This window comes from Eriocheir sinensis, chromosome 22, assembly GCF_024679095.1.
Source record: "Eriocheir sinensis breed Jianghai 21 chromosome 22, ASM2467909v1, whole genome shotgun sequence".
Lineage (NCBI taxonomy): Eukaryota > Metazoa > Arthropoda > Malacostraca > Decapoda > Varunidae > Eriocheir > Eriocheir sinensis.
This window is the reverse complement of record NC_066530.1, coordinates 2,738,602-2,756,334: the sequence shown is the minus strand read 5'-3', so window position 1 is coordinate 2,756,334 and position 17,733 is coordinate 2,738,602. Positions and strand designations below refer to the sequence as shown.

General features: G+C 44.0%; 1 protein-coding gene across 3 annotated transcripts; it reads right to left on the bottom strand.

Annotated features, from left to right (window-relative positions):
* Positions 1-2,872: 2,872 nt before the first annotated feature.
* On the bottom strand, positions 2,873-14,764 carry LOC127001936 (tetratricopeptide repeat protein 9C-like). 3 transcript variants are annotated; one of them, XM_050867194.1, is made up of 5 exons: positions 14,597-14,764; positions 11,094-11,235; positions 8,121-8,263; positions 4,540-4,725; positions 2,873-3,706 (listed from the first exon to the last, which is right to left on the bottom strand). In XM_050867194.1, the coding sequence occupies exons 2-5, from the start codon at positions 11,225-11,227 to the stop codon at positions 3,600-3,602; spliced, it is 570 nt and encodes a 189-aa protein (XP_050723151.1). In that variant the 5' UTR covers positions 11,228-11,235; positions 14,597-14,764; the 3' UTR covers positions 2,873-3,599. The 3 variants fall into 3 exon arrangements, with proteins under 3 accessions (XP_050723151.1, XP_050723152.1, XP_050723153.1); XM_050867195.1 differs by having other exon boundaries at positions 14,580-14,761; XM_050867196.1 differs by having other exon boundaries at positions 11,094-11,230; positions 14,597-14,761.
* Positions 14,765-17,733: the final 2,969 nt, after the last annotated feature.

Below are 17,733 nucleotides of genomic sequence, written 5' to 3'. Positions count from 1 at the left end.
TCCAGGACAAAGTGGGTTCACACCCCGCCTCATGCCACATGTGGGGATTTTTCAGCCCCCGCTGAGTGGCCTAAGGCTGCTGGCACACGAGCGATTCGTGGTCGCCACGTTGTGACAACACGAGTTGCTACCAAGGAGTGCACTGGAGAGCCTCCAAAGTTTAGAAGTGAAGTTGCCTCAAGGGACCCATTGGAGAATATAGAGGAGAGTTGTGCTGCCAGGCTGGCTGGGAACTCAGAGCAATACAGGACTAGAACTCTTCTGAGAAGGGATAAGGAGAGATATGTCAGAGTTCTGACCGTGGATGTCAAGGGTTGTCTAAATGCAAATGACTTGACTTCCGAGCTCTGAAAAAGCTCCGTTCCAAGTCTACTTCTCAGATGAATACTATCCAAACGTCTGATGGTTACATAGTACGTATCAGATGCAACTGTGTACCGGGCTCGTTGGACCAAGTACTTTGGGCAGTTGCACACAGCTTAGCCCCCAAGGGAACACCTCCCTCTGGCTGGGTTGCAGATGGTGGCTGCTGATCCAACAGTAGGCTGTGAGGAAGCTGAAGTGTGGAAATGCAGCTGGGGTGTGTAATATCACTGTGGAGATGCTGAAAGCCGGGAGTGAAGCCATGATCCATGGGTTGCATGTGGTGCTGTCTGCCATATGGCAGTCCGGTGCCATTCGTCTTGACTGGAAGAGGGGGCTGGTTGTCCCTATCTGGGAGGGGAAAGGGCAACGACAGGACTGCAATAACTACTATTAGTATTACATGAACTACTCATGTGCTAGGCAAGGTCTCACTCATCTGCTGATGATGCAAATTTTATCTCATCTGCTAAAGTTTCATAGACCTGAGCAATACCGGTTTATGCCCTAGTATTTTGCATCCTTAAGGAACTTTGACCCGAGTTTCAACAAGGGCCATTTGCACCCTATGTTGATTTCAAGAAGGCATTTGACTCAAGGGTTTGTGAGGTACTCTTGAGGCATTCTGCAGATCTGTGGGATTCTTGAAAGGATTACTGGCCTGATGACTTGCCTTACTCAGGGACTGAGAGTGATGTGAAGTGTAGGGGAGGCATTTCTGGCTTCTTCCCTGTTATTCAGGTGTGAGGCAGGGGTGTGTCCTTACTTCATCACTTTTCAACACTTGTATGGACTGGGTATAAGACAAAGTTGATCAAAGTCGTTGTGTATGGAGCAACTGTTGGTGACATGTCAAGGTCACTGACCTTGCTTTTGCTACTGATGCTGTACTTTTCATTGAATCGCTGGAGGTCCTGGTGATGGCTGTCGAAGTGCTGCATGAGGAGGCACAGCCCCTCGAACTGAAGGTCTACTGGGTCAAAACCAAGGTCCAGTCATGTGAAATCTTGCTAGATGACACAGTTCAGTCTACTGATGTGTATGTTGAGGATATCGAGGTCACTTTGCTTGTGTAGGATCACCTCAAAGAGCTGCTGAGGGAATATTGTGAGGGAGATGTTGTGTAGGACACCATTTTTGTTCTGTTCAGCTAATCCACTGTTCTGTTTGACTCATCCCCTCGCCAACTTGTCAACTGAATGCAGGTGTGTGCTGTTGCCCCTGTTGCCTCACTCAGCCCTGTTAACCCTGAGGACTTTACTGCCTTTAATGATCATGACCTGCTGCAGTCATGTGTTCGGTTCACTTGTAGCCACACAACTTCCCATAGGTGAGGGCAGGGTGAGCCACATTGGACAGTAAATCAGCTGGGCACAACAAAATGCTATCCCACACAGCAGCTCCTTTGCAGTACTCCCACAGCAGCTCTTGTAGACCTTTTATCGAAAGCAGCAATCACAGTTGAATGAAACATTCATGGAAGATAAGAAGACGTAGCAGAAGTGACACTGCCCACATTCATAACTATGCCCTCTGCTTTGTTCACAAACCACCCCCACCCCACCTGCACAGAACCCCAAACAATGGCTCAGCAGATGTTGCTGTCTTGACAACTTGTTAGTGCTGTTGTGTAATGTTGCACTATATTCTATTTCTAATGGGTCAACTGAATGCATGGCTTCTGCAATGTGAAGAGTGAGTTACTGAGCAAGGCTGCTGCATGTCAGGTTGGCTGCCGTGGGGGAGGGGGGGAGGTGATGATGATGAGGGTAATGGTGCAGGGTCTCAGTAAGCTGATCCACTCCCAACTCCGAACTTCTGTATTCACTAGAGCACAATCACAGCATATAATGGTAAGTTTTTGTTGCCTTTCTCATTAGCAGTTATATTTATATTTAAATGTAGGTTTAATTGTTAAAAGCAGGTGGAATATCACAAAACAGAGCAACTTCCAGAAAGTTCCAGTCTGTTCTTATTTTTTACTATTTGAAGTTTGGCTCTAAACTAGCAGTTTCAGAAGTACATAGTGACAATTTTTAGTCTTTTATTATTGCCAGACAAGGGGCCCCACTGTATATGGTTACAATTACCACAAAGCTGGACATGAAGTATTTCACATGGCAGGGCAGCTGTTTGTCTTTCAGTGGTAGGGGATGTTGTCAATTTGTAGAGATCGTTTCAATTATCATATCAGGAAAAAATACCCTGAAAAAATAACCTGTTCTATAAGACATCTAAATAAAAAATTATTAAAAGTACATTTTTGACAACATTGAGTTTTCATAATTGAGTTCAGCTTTCTAGGATTCTAATTGTTTAATTGAAATAATATCAGTAAATTGATGAACACACCCTATGTATTTCTTTTAAAGCTGTTGTTTCTGTACTATAGAGTGGCTTAATTTTACCAGACAAGATGTCCTCTTTAACTCAAGTGGATGGTAGATTACACTACTGCAGATGTGATAATTATGGTTGTTGTGATATAAAAAAAACACATTTCATTGAGCATGCTTCAGCTTCTTTATTATGGCAATTTTCATACAATTTTGCATGCTATATATATCCTATGCAGTCCTATACAAAGACTTTGTAGCGGTGCTTCTCAAAAATTTATCTGAAGTGCCTTTTCAAAAAAAACAAGTATTCAAGAATTTAAATTATGCATATTGTATTCAACAATCACCTAAATATACATTTTCCCTTATTTCTGTTCCTCCTGTAGCCCAGTCCTGCTGTAAGCCAATACAGTGGACAAAATATTAACATTATAAAATAAAATGGGATTCACACAATATTCATACCAAGGCAAACCACTTTCACACAAATATTCTGCACAAGTGTCTCCCACAGTGTTAAGACATGAATAACTCTTTGTAGCTGTAATCATAATACTTCAACCCAAACATAGATAACATCGTCACTAACATTAACATGTTCAGATTTGTCATCAACTTTTCTCACAGTCAAACTAGAAAATCAAACTTCTGCAAACTTTAGTGACAAGTTATGATATTTTATCACTGTGATCACAATTGCAAACTAATAAAATGAGTGAAAGTCAGGACTGCTGCCAAGAACTTTGTCAGGATTCAGTGTTCTGTCAATTTGCTGTGAAACACTTGCTTCAGCCACTGCCAGACAAAGATTTCCCGCTGGCAGTAGCAGAAGAAAACAGCGTATAGTAGCCGGGAGCAAAAAACAGGAGACAACACAGTTGCCATGGTGAGGGGATATCACGTTTTCTTTGCTAGAAGGCTGTTTTTAAACATGTCATTGAATTTTTGGTTTTCCCTCTTGAGTTCCTGATCCACAGCCACCATCAGCTTTCTCACTGCCATGTCTGTGAAAAAGAGAATCAAGCAAATTCTTAGTTATTTGTTTAAGAAGGTGAAATTCCAGAATTATTATTCTTAAATTTCATAGCTATGGCATTTGTAGTATACATCCGGTGAAGATTAGTTTGTCAGGTGTATCTACTATCTGTACTTTGCTTATAAAGAGACTTGACTGGCTTATAACTGCATTCTTACTATATTCACAATATCAAATAAAATTTTGTTCTAGTCATGTATAAAATTCTAAAAATGAGTACTGTAGGTACTATCTAATTCGATCTTGGACTTGGAGACAAATCTGTTTAAGTAAGCTTGGTGCTGAAGGGACAGCAGCTTGAGATAGCCAGTCTAGGAACTGGCCTGTCCACACTTCATTATTGTTACCTCTGTACTCTGAGGGTCACCTATAATGTGCAATACTAACTTTGTTAGTTTATCAATGGGCAGTAGAATAGTAATGGCTCAGGTGTGTTGGAAAGAGTTCAAATTGACAAAATAAATAAGATAATGCAAGTATGAGTGACTATAATAAATGATGAGGTTGTAAATTTTGTACAATTTTCTATTCATGCATATTTGTTCATGGAATTATCAAGATAATGTGACAGAGAAAGACATTTAGCCATCAACAGGTTTTATCAAAAGTGCTCTGTCTTGTGAAAGTGTGACTTTAAACATTATGAGTATTTAACAGGTTCCACATCTGCATTACATAATTATAACTCTTAGGACGTATTAATAAGCCGTATTTCAAAAATTTAGTTTTTAAAAAAATTGCTTCTTGTGGGCTATGATTCTAAAACAGTTACCAAGGAAAGGCAGCAGGATAAACACCTACCTTGACCCTCAGCTATCTGGTTGGCTGCCTTTAAGGCATCCTTAGCAGCATCAAAGTTCCGCAGGTTGTGGTGTGCCAGACCAAGGCGATACCAGCCTTTCACATTGTTCGGCTGTAGCTCTGTCACCTCCTGGCAACACTCAACCACCCGCTCATACTTCACTGGCTCCAATTTCAACAGGCATGCTGGGGTATAAAGGGAGGGAATAGTGGTAAAAAGATGTTTTCTTAACATGATGGAACACCATAATACTGCCTCTAAACTTATTTCCAATAAGCTTAAATCAGTCTGGAGTAGCCTTCATTGTTTTTCACCAAGCTGACTGGGGAATGATGAGTGTCATTAGTGAAATGCAGATGATTCTTTCCATGATGTAGCACAGTAATATCACCTCTCAATCTATTCCAAATGATACTGTATTAGTTCAAATTCCATAATAGGAATGATTTTTCTGTGATTTCAAGGCTTCACCTTATGCAGTGCCTCATGAGCCATCACCAGTAACTCCAGTGACTCAGCAAGGACTTCTGCAGGGTGTCAGCACAGAAGCACAGTTTTTAAGGACAATAGGAGGCACTCCATCAGGTTCATGAGCCATTTGAGGATTGAGGCCAGAGGGAATAGAACACATCATTCTTAAGATTTTAATAAGAGGCATAGTGGAGTCAGAAGGGGGATCGGTATAAGGAATGTGCCCTGAATCATCCAATGGAATTTTTAGAGCAGAGGGATCAGCTTTAGAGATAGATGTGACAGCTGTGCAGCCATTGGGACTAAGGAGAGGTGGGAAAGATGAACAAGTGAAATTGTTAGAGATATTTCTGGCTAGGTGCCAGAAGTCTCTGGAAAAATTAGAGAAAGCAAGGTTGTAACACACTCTATTTATGAAAGAATATTTTGGCAAGTTGAAGAATAGACTGGTATGATTCTAGGCAGATATGTAAAGATCATGATTAGTAGGAGTATGAAAGCTCAGGTACCTTTTGTGAGCAGCCTCCCTAACTTTGACATCATGGGAACAAGCGTGATTGAAACAGGGCATTATAGCATGAGGAGTAAAGAAAGCATGTGGAATGTGTGCCTCCATTCCAGAGACAATCACATCAGTAATGCGTTAGGAACACACAGCGGGGTCTCTGTCCTGGAAGCAGTAATCATTCCACGGGAAACTGGAAAAGTACATCCTCAGGTCATCCCACCAAGCTGATGCAAAATGCCAGAAGCACCACCTATTCAGTGGGTCCATTGGTTGTACAGGAGTGAGAGGACACAATGAAGAAATAAGGTTGTGATCGGAGGAGTCTAGAATAAGCTGAAGGATTAGAGGTTATGAAGAGGTCTAGAATGTAAAGCATGTCTCCAAGCTATTTACCTAGTTGTGCTGTCTAGGAAATGCGCTACGTTTGTGTGGTCCCGTCTCTGAGTCTCAATTGGTCAAACTTTGCTTTAAGCTCGTTTATGTTTCTGGATTGAACAACATCTTTGTCTAGGCTGTTCCACTGGTCAATGCATCTATTGGGGAAGCTGTATTTCTTTATATCTTTCAAGCATCTTGTCTTTCTCAGCTTCCTTTCATGTCCTCTAGTTGCTCTCCCATCCCATACAAACAGATCCTCTCAATCGATTTTATCTATTCCCTTCATCACCCTGAAAACTGCAATCCTATCACCTCTCTCTTCTTTCTTTTAGGGATGGTAGCCACAACTTTTCCAGTCTTTCTTGGTACGTTAAGTTCGCCAGGCTAGGGACCACCTTGGTGGCTACTCTTTGGATTCTTTCAATCTTGTGTATGTGCTTCTTTTTGTGTGGGGACCATATTACTGCTGCATATTCTAATCTTGGATGAATCATGGCTACTATCAGTTTCTTTATTATCTCTTCATCCATGTAGTGAAACCCCACTCTTATATTCGTCAACAGCTTGTACATTACTCCAACAATCCTGTTAATGTGTTTTTCTGGTGACAAATTGTCCTGGACCAGCACTCCCGGGTCTTTTTCCCCTTTTGCCTTATGGATATTTTCCTTTCCCATCGAGTAGTCCCATGTCGGCCTTTTTGTACTGGTGCCCATTTCTAATACATTGCTTTTCTTTGCATTAAATTTAATTTCCCACTCCTGGCTCCATTCAAAAATTCTGTCAAGATCTTCCTGCAGCCCTTTGCAATCCTCCTCTGTTTTTATTTATTTCATGATTTTTGCATCATCTGCAAACAGGCTGGCATAACTGTTTGTCCCTTCCACCATGTTATTGATGTAAATAAAAAACATTGCTGGTGCCAATACTGAGCCCTGTGGAACTCCACTTGTTACTGCCCTCCACCCTGACATGCTGTCTTTTATTACTGTCCTCATCTGTCGTTCTCTCGCCAACTCCAGGAGGCTCCCTTTTAGGCCTCCTATATGCTCTAACTTCCACAGTAATCGCTTGTGTGATACCTTGTCAGGGATATGTGTAGCATGCTGAACCAGCTACTCTAAATCATTGAGGAGACCAAATTGTAAGCTTGTTGACCAAGCTGGTCAGTAAAAGAGGATGAATGCTAAAGCTGGTGGTGAACATTGAAATTACCTAAGATGGAGATTTCAGGGAGGGGAGAGTGAGTCAATATGTGCTCCACAGCAGAATTTAAAGTCAAATAATTTTACATCGTTGGCCTTTGGCCCCGTAGTTGGTAGAGTTAAGTTAGATACACAGCACAGATGTATATAGTAAAGGAATGACAATTAGTCTAAGTCAGATGGTGGAAAACTTTAAAGAATCAAGGTTGTGGGCATGAGAGCAAATGATATTGTGTACATAGATACAACATTCAGCTATGGATTGAAATTTTGAATGGAGACAGGAGGAGGGAACAGGGTAGAGATTACTGTCATTAGCCTCAGAAATCTGTGTTTTGGTTAAGAAGAGAAGGTGAGGTTTAGAGGAGTTGGGATGGTGTTCCACAGAATGGAAATTAGAGCAAAGACCATTAATGTTGAGATTTAGAGGAGGTGGGATGGTGTTCCACAGAATGGAAATTAGTGTGAAGACTGCTAATGTTGCAGAGCGTGATGAAGAAAAAGTTGGAAGAGCTATCAAGACACCAACTGGGTCTGCACACAAAAGTGGAGTCTGTGTTCCCCCCCAAATAGGGCCTCCAAACCAGTTTGTAATTTCACATTAAGAATTTTGATAAATTTGAGGAAGTGGCATGCTGTGTGTATATGTAGTATGGTGTGGAAAGTAAGAGAGTTTATCTGGAGAGTATGCCGAACTACTCTCTGGTGTTAATAGACAATAGGGAAATGGAAAGTGAGAACATGGGAAGGGTGTTTGATAGGCTTGCAGCACCCTCTCACCTCCCATATATACTTCACTGGGAGTGGCTTATGCCCGTTTCAGTAGGTGTCTACCCGCTAGATAGGCTGCATGTATCCCCTTTCAAAAGTCATGTCAGTGCTCCACCACCAGGTAAAGCATTAGGATACAGGCAATATTCATAAAGTAGCAGCAGTTTATTGGGAATTCACCCACTGAGTAAAAGAGTTTAAGAGAAGGGTTCTATATAAGGATTTAGCATGCACTTTTCCTGCTGACCTGCTATGTTGTTGTGTAGGTCAGCAGAGAGTGAGTCCACTTCAGCTTTGGCCTCCTTGGTGATGGTTGGTGGAGGTTCGGTGGGGACCAGCAGCTTGTTGGGGTTGAGGTCTTGGTTGATGCCCTTGAGGTATAGCAATCCACTGAGGGTCAAGGCAATGCCACTTAGGGTATGTTTGCCAAACTGTATGCACCATTCCAATTAGTACTCATATAAAAAAACTACTTTGAGAAACAGCGCTCAAGCGTTAACATGAAATAGATGAAATAATGTTTGAATATCATGCTTTTATTTTTACAACATTTCATTTTTATAACCAAGCTCAGTTATTCAGTGTTTACAACCAAGTTATTTTTTTTTTAGCTCATGAGCACTTATTAGAAATGGTGTGTACTATTTGGTGAGCAGTTATTCAAAAGAGCTTATCATAATGGCCTACAGGTCAGACTCTCATATATACAGTAAAACATCAACTAACTGACCCCCCGGTATCTGTAAACCCCAAGCATCCAGCAAAAATCTGGGCGGTCAAAGATGGGAAAAAAATTCAAGAAAAATCGTTGAAAAATTACGAATGTCTGACCGGCGTAAGATTTGAAATGCCAGCACTGCACCTCCACCACCTTCACAGTAGGATTTTTCTGTGTACAGGGCAATCCTACTACTGCAGCCATTAGCCATGGTGCTGTGTAGTGTTGCCAGTGGTCTATTAGCAGGCATGGGATTGCCTTTGTGGTGGCAGTGCTGGTGGTGTCGGCAAGTTTTGCCAAGATGGTGGTGTTGGTCGGGCACCCAAGCTGAGACCAAGATCGAGTCACTCTGAGCCGTTACTGGGGGGGGGATGTATGGTCACCTGGATGTATGGGTGTCGTAGTTAACCCCTTCACTCCGGTGACATCAGCGTCCAACGGCGTCACCGTTAGTCCTCTTCTAAACCTCTTAAGAGGAAACGGAAGAGGATTAAGAGGAATTGAGAGGAGGATTGAGAGGTTTAGAAGAGGATTAATCCTCTTCCATTTCCTCTTGACCCTTTCCATACTGTGACGCCGACATCTGCGTCACGGATGGAGAGGGTTAAGAATGTGACCAGCATCACCTCTCCACCATCTTTTTACTTTCTACAAATTTGTTCAGCTATGATTGCTTTTTCCAGTAAAGGGTCACCTGTAAGCGTTTAGGATCTGTTTGTGGAACGCCATCTTTGTTGCACTCAGCTGACCCACTGTTCCGCTGGACTTGCCAACCCACTTGTGGGAGTTGTGTGGCTGCTCTGTGCCTAGTTGCAACAGAGGTGACACTGGCCACTCATTAATCCATGGCTGGTGCCACAGCCATATATATGTGGCAGCAAATTTATAAAAATCTAGAAAGTTACTTCCTTGATGAAATTGAACAGAAAATGGACCGGGAGTAATTTACCCCCTCTACCTCTACCCCCTCGTGTGTTTGTATGTTGGTTTGATGCCTTTGAGGTGAGGGGTTTGGCTCGCTTTACATCAGTCATTCTTTGGGCGTGACGGCAGGTGGATTATAGCTCGCCCATGGCGAGCCATAATCCATAATCATCAATAATAACCCATAAAACAACAACAGAAAAATAAGTTTAGAGTATATAGATCATCATTTGTGCACCTGCAAAACACAATGAAAAAGTACCACCCCTCAATCTCTCACAAACAAGTAGCCTGCTGTATCAATTGTGCATGTATATGCAGTGTGGTGCAGTGGTGTAGAAACCATTACCAAGATGACATTTTTAATATTTTTTTATTTGCTCAAAATATCATACATAAAATGGAAATAATGGGAATAGAAGTAAAATGTTGTATTAAAGTGAAACTTTCTTTAAACTCATCTTAAAGATTGTGCCGTGAAGCTGTGCAATGTGCCGACTGTTGTGTCAAGTACCTGTGTAACATGACGATTGCTGTCTCAAGTGGCTGCATAACGTGCCAATCGGCGATAGTGGTGCGAGTGGTGTTAGGAGCTTGTGGCCACCACTAGCAATGCTAATTATGCATCACTAATGGTGGCCACAACCTCCTAACACCACTCACACCACTAACATTGCTGACTGGCACATTATTCAGCTACTTGACACAACAATCAGCGCGTTACGCAGCTTCACGGCACTAACTTTACGATGCGAGTTTAAAGAATGTTTCACTTTGATATACCACATTTTACTTCTTTTCCCATTATTTTCATATTATATATGATATTTTGGTTCAGATCCCTCGGATAAAGGATTTTTTTTATAATTTATTTATTTTATTTATTTATTTATTTATTTATTTACTTATTTATTTATTTATTTTTTATTTTTTTTTTTATTTTTTTTTTTGCCCTATGGCACAGGTAGGCTTTTTTGGTGGGGCCTGATGGTCAGCCCCAGCCTGTTGTGGCACAGGCATGTGTTTATAGTAGCGTCATCTTGCTTGACTCATGCTGCCCCCTGGAACTCATCTTTGAGCCTCTCTTTAGAGAAAGAATCTAGAGTCCAGGTGGTCTTCAGGACAGCATGTAGATAGTCTTTTAGGCCACTCAGCTTACTTTCAGCTCATAAAATGAACAAAGTTTGTTTTATAAGAAAAATTTGGATCCCTCAGATATAATGGATTTTCGAATATACAAGGTCACCCCCTGAACCCCAATTGGTTCATTAAAGTGAGAGTTTACTGTAGAAGTGGTAGTTACGAACAGCATCAGCACTAGTAGTATTGGTAGTAGTAGTTGTAGTAGTAGTAGTAGTACATAGTAGTAGTAGATAGCAAAAGAACAAACAAAAAAACTTATGGGAAAAAATGATTGTCAAAGAAGTAGTAGTAGTCATAGCAGTAGTTGTCAAAGTACAGGTAGTAGTAGTCACAGTAGTAGTAGTAGTCACAGCAGTAGTAGTTATAGTAATAGAAGTAGTAGTAGTAGTAGTAGTAATAATATAAAAGTAGTAGTAGTACACAATCAACATTTACCTATGATAACTCTTAATGGCCTTCTTGACTTGCTGTTGTTTGAAGTGCTCATTGCCCTTTACTTTGAACTCCTTTGCCTTTACCAGCTTCTCCTTAACAACTGTCTCCACACTGGGGCCCCCCGCTGCAGCCATCTCCTATTCTACAGGATAAGGATTGATTTAGAGGTACATTTAACTGTGGAGTATAATTAACAGATTCTTAACCTTGCTTTAAATTATGATTCTGACATTATTTTCAGAGCCACTGCAGTTTCATTCATTAGGAAATTGTAAACATCCACACCCATTCTGTTTTTTCTTTTGATTTTGATTGACCAAGTGTCAGCCAATCACTACTCACACTATTGCAACACTACGTGGAATGTACAAAAAAAATATAATGACACCTCAAAATCACCATGAAATGTCAACTTAACACAATTTAACCATTGAACATTTCGAGTACCATTGTCAAGGACTATGATGAGACAAAAAAAACAAAAAACCTGAATACACTGTTAACCATAATACTATTAATAAAAATGTAAACTTCATTTTTTGATTGTCTAAAATATTTTTCTTCAGTCATTACAATATGTGAAAAATATAATTCATCTTCTTATATTATGCAATCAACATTACAGGTTGTCAGTGGCAAGGCTGTCAATGATGCTAATAAAACATAGGTAGGCCTTGTAGTGTTCCAGATATTTTTAGGGAACTAAGTACAGAGGGAGCATTTCCTGGGCTAGGGCTGAATCAAAATAATGGTTTTCAGCATGGTGACTGGCTGACACTTAGCTAATCAAAATTGCAAAAAATGAAGGGATGTGGCTGCCTGTCATTAGTTTCCTATAGTTGAGCCAGCTGGACCAGACAGTTTTGGCGTTCTAAGTCCATTGTAATTGTTTCACGAGTACCTCTATACACAGACTGAGCCTTCATCCAGTCTAACCTTCCCTAGCCTTCATCCACCCTAACCTTCCCTAGCCTTCATCCAGCCTAACCTTCCCTAGCCTTCATCCACCCTAACCTTCCCTAGCCTTCATCCACCCTAACCTTCCCTAGCCTTCATCCACCCTAACCTTCCCTAGCCTTCATCCACCCTAACCTTCCCTAGCCTTCATCCACCCTAACCTTCCCTAGCCTTCATCCACCCTAACCTTCCCTAGCCTTCATCCAGCCTAACCTTCCCTAGCCTTCATCCAGCCTAACCTTCCCTAGCCTTCATCCACCCTAACCTTCCCTAGCCTTCATCCAGCCTAACCTTCCCTAGCCTTCATCCAGCCTAACCTTCCCTAGCCTTCATCCAGCCTAACCTTCCCTAGCCTTCATCCAGCCTAACCTTCCCTAGCCTTCATCCACCCTAACCTTCCCTAGTCTTCATCCACCCTAACCTTCATCCAGCCTAACCTTCCCTAGCCTTCATCCAGCCTAACCTTCCCTAGCCTTCATCCACCCTAACTTTCCCTAGCCTTCATCCACCCTAACCTTCCCTAGCCTTCATCCACCCTAAACTTCCCTAGCCTTCATCCACCCTAACCTTCCCTAGCCTTCATCCACCCTAACCTTCCCTAGCCTTCATCCAGCCTAACCTTCCCTAGCCTTCATCCACCCTAACCTTCCCTAGCCTTCATCCACCCTAACCTTCCCTAGCCTTCATCCACCCTAAACTTCCCTAGCCTTCATCCACCCTAACCTTCCCTAGCCTTCATCCACCCTAACCTTCCCTAGCCTTCATCCACCCTAACCTTCCCTAGCCTTCATCCACCCTAACCTTCCCTAGCCCTCATCCACCCTAACCTTCATCCAGCCTAACCTTCCCTAGCCTTCAGCCACCCTAACCTTCCCTAGCCCTCATCCACCCTAACCTTCATCCAGCCTAACCTTCCCTAGCCATCATCCACCCTAACCTTCCCTAGCCCTCATCCACCCTAACCTTCCCTAGCCCTCATCCACCCTAACCTTCATCCAGCCTAACCTTCCGTAGCCTTCATCCACCCTAACCTTCCCTAGCCTTCATCCAGCCTAACCTTCCCTAGCCTTCATCCACCCCAGCCTTCATCCAGCCTAACCTTCCCTAGCCTTCATCCACCCTAACCTTCCCTAGCCTTCATCCACCCTAACCTTCCCTAGCCTTCATCCACCCTAACCTTCCCTAGCCTTCATCCACCCTAACCTTCCCTAGCCTTCATCCACCCTAACCTTCCCTAGCCTTCATCCAGCCTAACCTTCCCTAGCCTTCATCCAGCCTAACCTTCCCTAGCCTTCATCCACCCTAACCTTCCCTAGCCTTCATCCAGCCTAACCTTCCCTAGCCTTCATCCAGCCTAACCTTCCCTAGCCTTCATCCACCCTAACCTTCTCTAGCCTTCATCCACCCTAGCCTTCATCCACCCTAGCCTTCATCCACCCTAACCTTCTCTAGCCTTCATCCACCCTAACCTTCTCTAGCCTTCATCCACCCTAACCTTCCCTAGCCTTCATCCACCCTAACCTTCCCTAGCCTTCATCCACCCTAACCTTCTTTAGCCTTCATCCACCCTAACCTTCCCTAGCCTTCATCCACCCAAACCTTCCCTAGCCTTCATCCACCCTAACCTTCACTAGCCTTCATCCACCCTAACCTTCCCTAGCCTTCATCCACCCTAACCTTCCCTAGCCTTCATCCACCCTAACCTTTCTTAGCCTTCATCCACCCTAACCTTTCCTAGCCTTCATCCAGCCTAACCTTCCCTAGCCTTCATCCACCCTAACCTTCCCTAGCCTTCATCCAGCCTAACCTTCCCTAGCCTTCATCCAGCCTAACCTTCCCTAGCCTTCATCCAGCCTAACCTTCCCTAGCCTTCATCCACCCTAACCTTCCCTAGCCTTCATCCACCCTAACCTTTCTTAGCCTTCATCCACCCTAACCTTTCCTAGCCTTCATCCAGCCTAACCTTCCCTAGCCTTCATCCACCCTAACCTTCCCTAGCCTTCATCCAGCCTAACCTTCCCTAGCCTTCATCCAGCCTAACCTTCCCTAGCCTTCATCCACCCTAACCTTCATCCAGCCTAACCTTCCCTAGCCCTTATCCACCCTAACCTTCATCCACCCTAACCTTCATCCACCCTAACCTTCCCTAGCCTTCATCCAGCCTAACCTTCCCTAGCCTTCATCCAGCCTAACCTTCCCTAGCCTTCATCCAGCCTAACCTTCCCTAGCCTTCATCCACCCTAACCTTCCCTAGCCTTCATCCATCCTAACCTTCCCTAGCCTTCATCCATCCTAACCTTCCCTAGCCTTCATCCATCCTAACCTTCCCTAGCCTTCATCCAGCCTAACCTTTACTCGCTCGCCGTCATCCACCCTAAGGAGCCTTAAAACTTTCTTAACTCGTCCGGAAATGCACACAAACACCTTGAAGCAAACACAAACGGATTAAAACCTCCAAAGGGCAGCCAAACATGAGGACTGACACAGAATATAAACTGGCTACACACACACACGCACACACACACACACCTGCAACTTGTAATTACCAGACTTATGGGTGTTGTGGTCAGGCTGCTGAGCGACCTGTCAATATCTCATCACCTCGACTGGTTTTATGTATATATTTTTTGTTGTTCTCGAAAAGTCAGTCTTCCTCTTCTTCAGTGTTTTGGGGGCTGGTGTAGCGACAAATAACTCACGCAGAAATAAGTCGCTTTGATGTCCACTACGCATGCGCACTGGGGAATTCTCAAGAGGAAAATTTTTATCTGCCCGGTTTTGTTCTAGTTTGACCACTTGTGATCTTTGTAATGGTTGATAATGCCGGCAAGACAACAACACACCAGACCGGCAGACCAAACAAGGAAGAACTGAGTGAACTTTAACGTGGGGGTGAATCTCTCTAAAATCTGCCCTATTCGTTTGTTGTAAAGCATTATCTTGATTAAAAATGTTGCTCTGATATTTATGCCATGTTTTGGATCAGAAACAGGGCAAGTAAACGATAGCGGTGAGTGAAATACAGGGAAGTAAGCAAGTTGAACCTCCCTCCGAGAGCTATTTTGCGGTTGCGAGCTGATTCCTACAACACTACCCTTGCTCTTGCTCTTGCTGTACAGGTGACCCGTTGGAGAGTCCGGCATTCGTAGTTCGTATCGGCAAAACCTGTAAAAATAAAACAACACAAGCAGTATCCATTACAAGTCTTCCAATTCCCTATTTCTTGCACACCACATCTTTTTCCAGAAAACTCTTCATGACTTCTATAATTCTATCATTTGCTTCATCAATCAGTCCCAGCAGCAGCTAGCATCCATTCCCTCTCTGTCCTTGCAATCCTCCCATTCACATCCCAGCCCATCTCACTCAGTGCCATCCTCATCATCTCCGTCCTTTCTCTCCGGTACCTCCCACACACACCAGCAGCAGCATCCATTCCCTCTCTGTCCTTGCAATCCTCCCATTCACATCCCAGCCCATCTCACTCAGAGCCACCCTCATCATCTCCGTCCTTTCTCTCCGGTACCTCCCACACACACCAGCAGCAGCATCCATTCCCTCTCTGTCCTTGCAATCCTCCCATTCACATCCCAGCCCATCTCACTCAGAGCCACCCTCATCATCTCCGTCCTTTCTCTCCGGTACCTCCCACACACACCAGCAGCAGCATCCATTCCCTCTCGATCTGTTCTTGCAATCCTCCCATTCACATCCCAGCCCATCTCACTCAGAGCCATCCTCATCATCTCCGTCCTTTCTCTCCGGTACCTCCCACACACACCAGCAGCAGCATCCATTCCCTCTCTGTCCTTGCAATCCTCCCATTCACATCCCAGCCCATCTCACTCAGTGCCATCTTCATCATCTCCGTCCTTTCTCTCCGGTACCTCCCACACACACCAGCAGCAGCATCCATTCCCTCTCTGTCCTTGCAATCCTCCCATTCACATCCCAGCCCATCTCATCATCTCCGTCCTTTCTCTCCGGTACCTCCCACACACATCAGCAGCAGCATCCATTCCCTCTCTGTCCTTGCAATCCTCCCATTCACATCCCAGCCCATCTCACTCAGTACCACCCTCATCATCTCCGTCCTTTCTCTCCGGTACCTCCCACACACACCAGCAGCAGCATCCATTCCCTCTCTGTCCTTGCAATCCTCCCATTCACATCCCAGCCCATCTCACTCAGTGCCACCCTCATCATCTCCGTCCTTTATCTCCGGTACCTCCCACACATACCAGCAGCAGCATCCATTCCCTCTCGATCTGTCCTTGCAATCCTCCCATTCACATCCCAGCCCATCTCACTCAGTGCCACCCTCATCATCTCCGTCCTTTCTCTCCGGTACCTCCCACACACACCAGCAGCAGCATCCATTCCCTCTCTGTTCTTGCAATCCTCCCATTCATATCCCAGCCCATCTCACTCAGTGCCACCCTCATCATCTCCGTCCTTTCTCTCCGGTACCTCCCACACACACCAGCAGCAGCATCCATTCCCTCTCGATCTGTCCTTGCAATCCTCCCATTCACATCCCAGCCCATCTCACTCAGTGCCACCCTCATCATCTCCGTCCTTTCTCTCCGGTACCTCCCACACACCATCACATGCACGACAGTTTCATCCACACCCCTGTCACGTACACATCTGACACACTTTGCTGCGGGACTCAGACCACCTGTAATTTCTTGCATTCACATTCATACACTGCGCTCGAGCTTGGAAGAGAAGATCGGACTTCCATCATACCAGCTGACACACTGGGGCTTCCTTTTCCCTGTACCACTTAAAGTACTCTGTCGCTCCATCGCATGCTTCCACCTCCTCAAACCGTCACCTTTCACTGCACTGTCTATCTCTTTCTTCCACTTTCTCATGCACACTCCATTCTAGACCCTCACTATATATTCCTGTCAGTCACCTTCCATTCAAAGAAACGCCTCCCTTCCTCTCTGCTCACCCACCTGACTGGCATACCACCTGAGAGACTGTCACCAACCATTCTCATGCAGTTCTTAATCCATTTGCTCTCATGCACACTCCACAAGTAAACCTTCCGTGCCAGTCTCGCGTCATCCATTCGTTCCAATCTGACTTTGTATCTAAGGGTAGCCTTCCTAAATCTCTCCCTAAAGATAATCCACCCCATATCACCCCTCAATGCTTCCACCGCTGCATACCTTGGTGCACTCAAAGCTAATTAACCTACCGATCCTATATTTTACCTGGCTAGACTAGAGAGCGTCACACATCCCTTAGTGACGCCAGCAAACCAGCGTGGCGGCCATGTTACTGCTCCATCAAACTCGGCAGCAGTAATTAAAAGAGAAATAAAAAGAACAAGTGTATAATAGAAGAAAACAAACAAACAGACAGAAAAGGGAAATGCATAAGACAAGACCAAAGGAAGCTAAAGTGAAGAAAACGAAGGAAAAGAAAATAAAGAAGCAATTATAAAAAGTCGATCAGGGGAGGGTGAAATATATTAAATGTGGATGCAGTGATTAAGTGCCTCCCCTTATTTCTACTATTACACTTATATGTTCTTTTTATTGCGTTTTTTTAATTTACTGCCGGGGTCTTTTTTTCCTCCTCGATCCTCCTCCTTCTTTTCTCTTCTTCATATCTTTGTATCGCTTCTTAGGTCCTCCTTGGTGTACTTCTTCACACTTAAAGATGC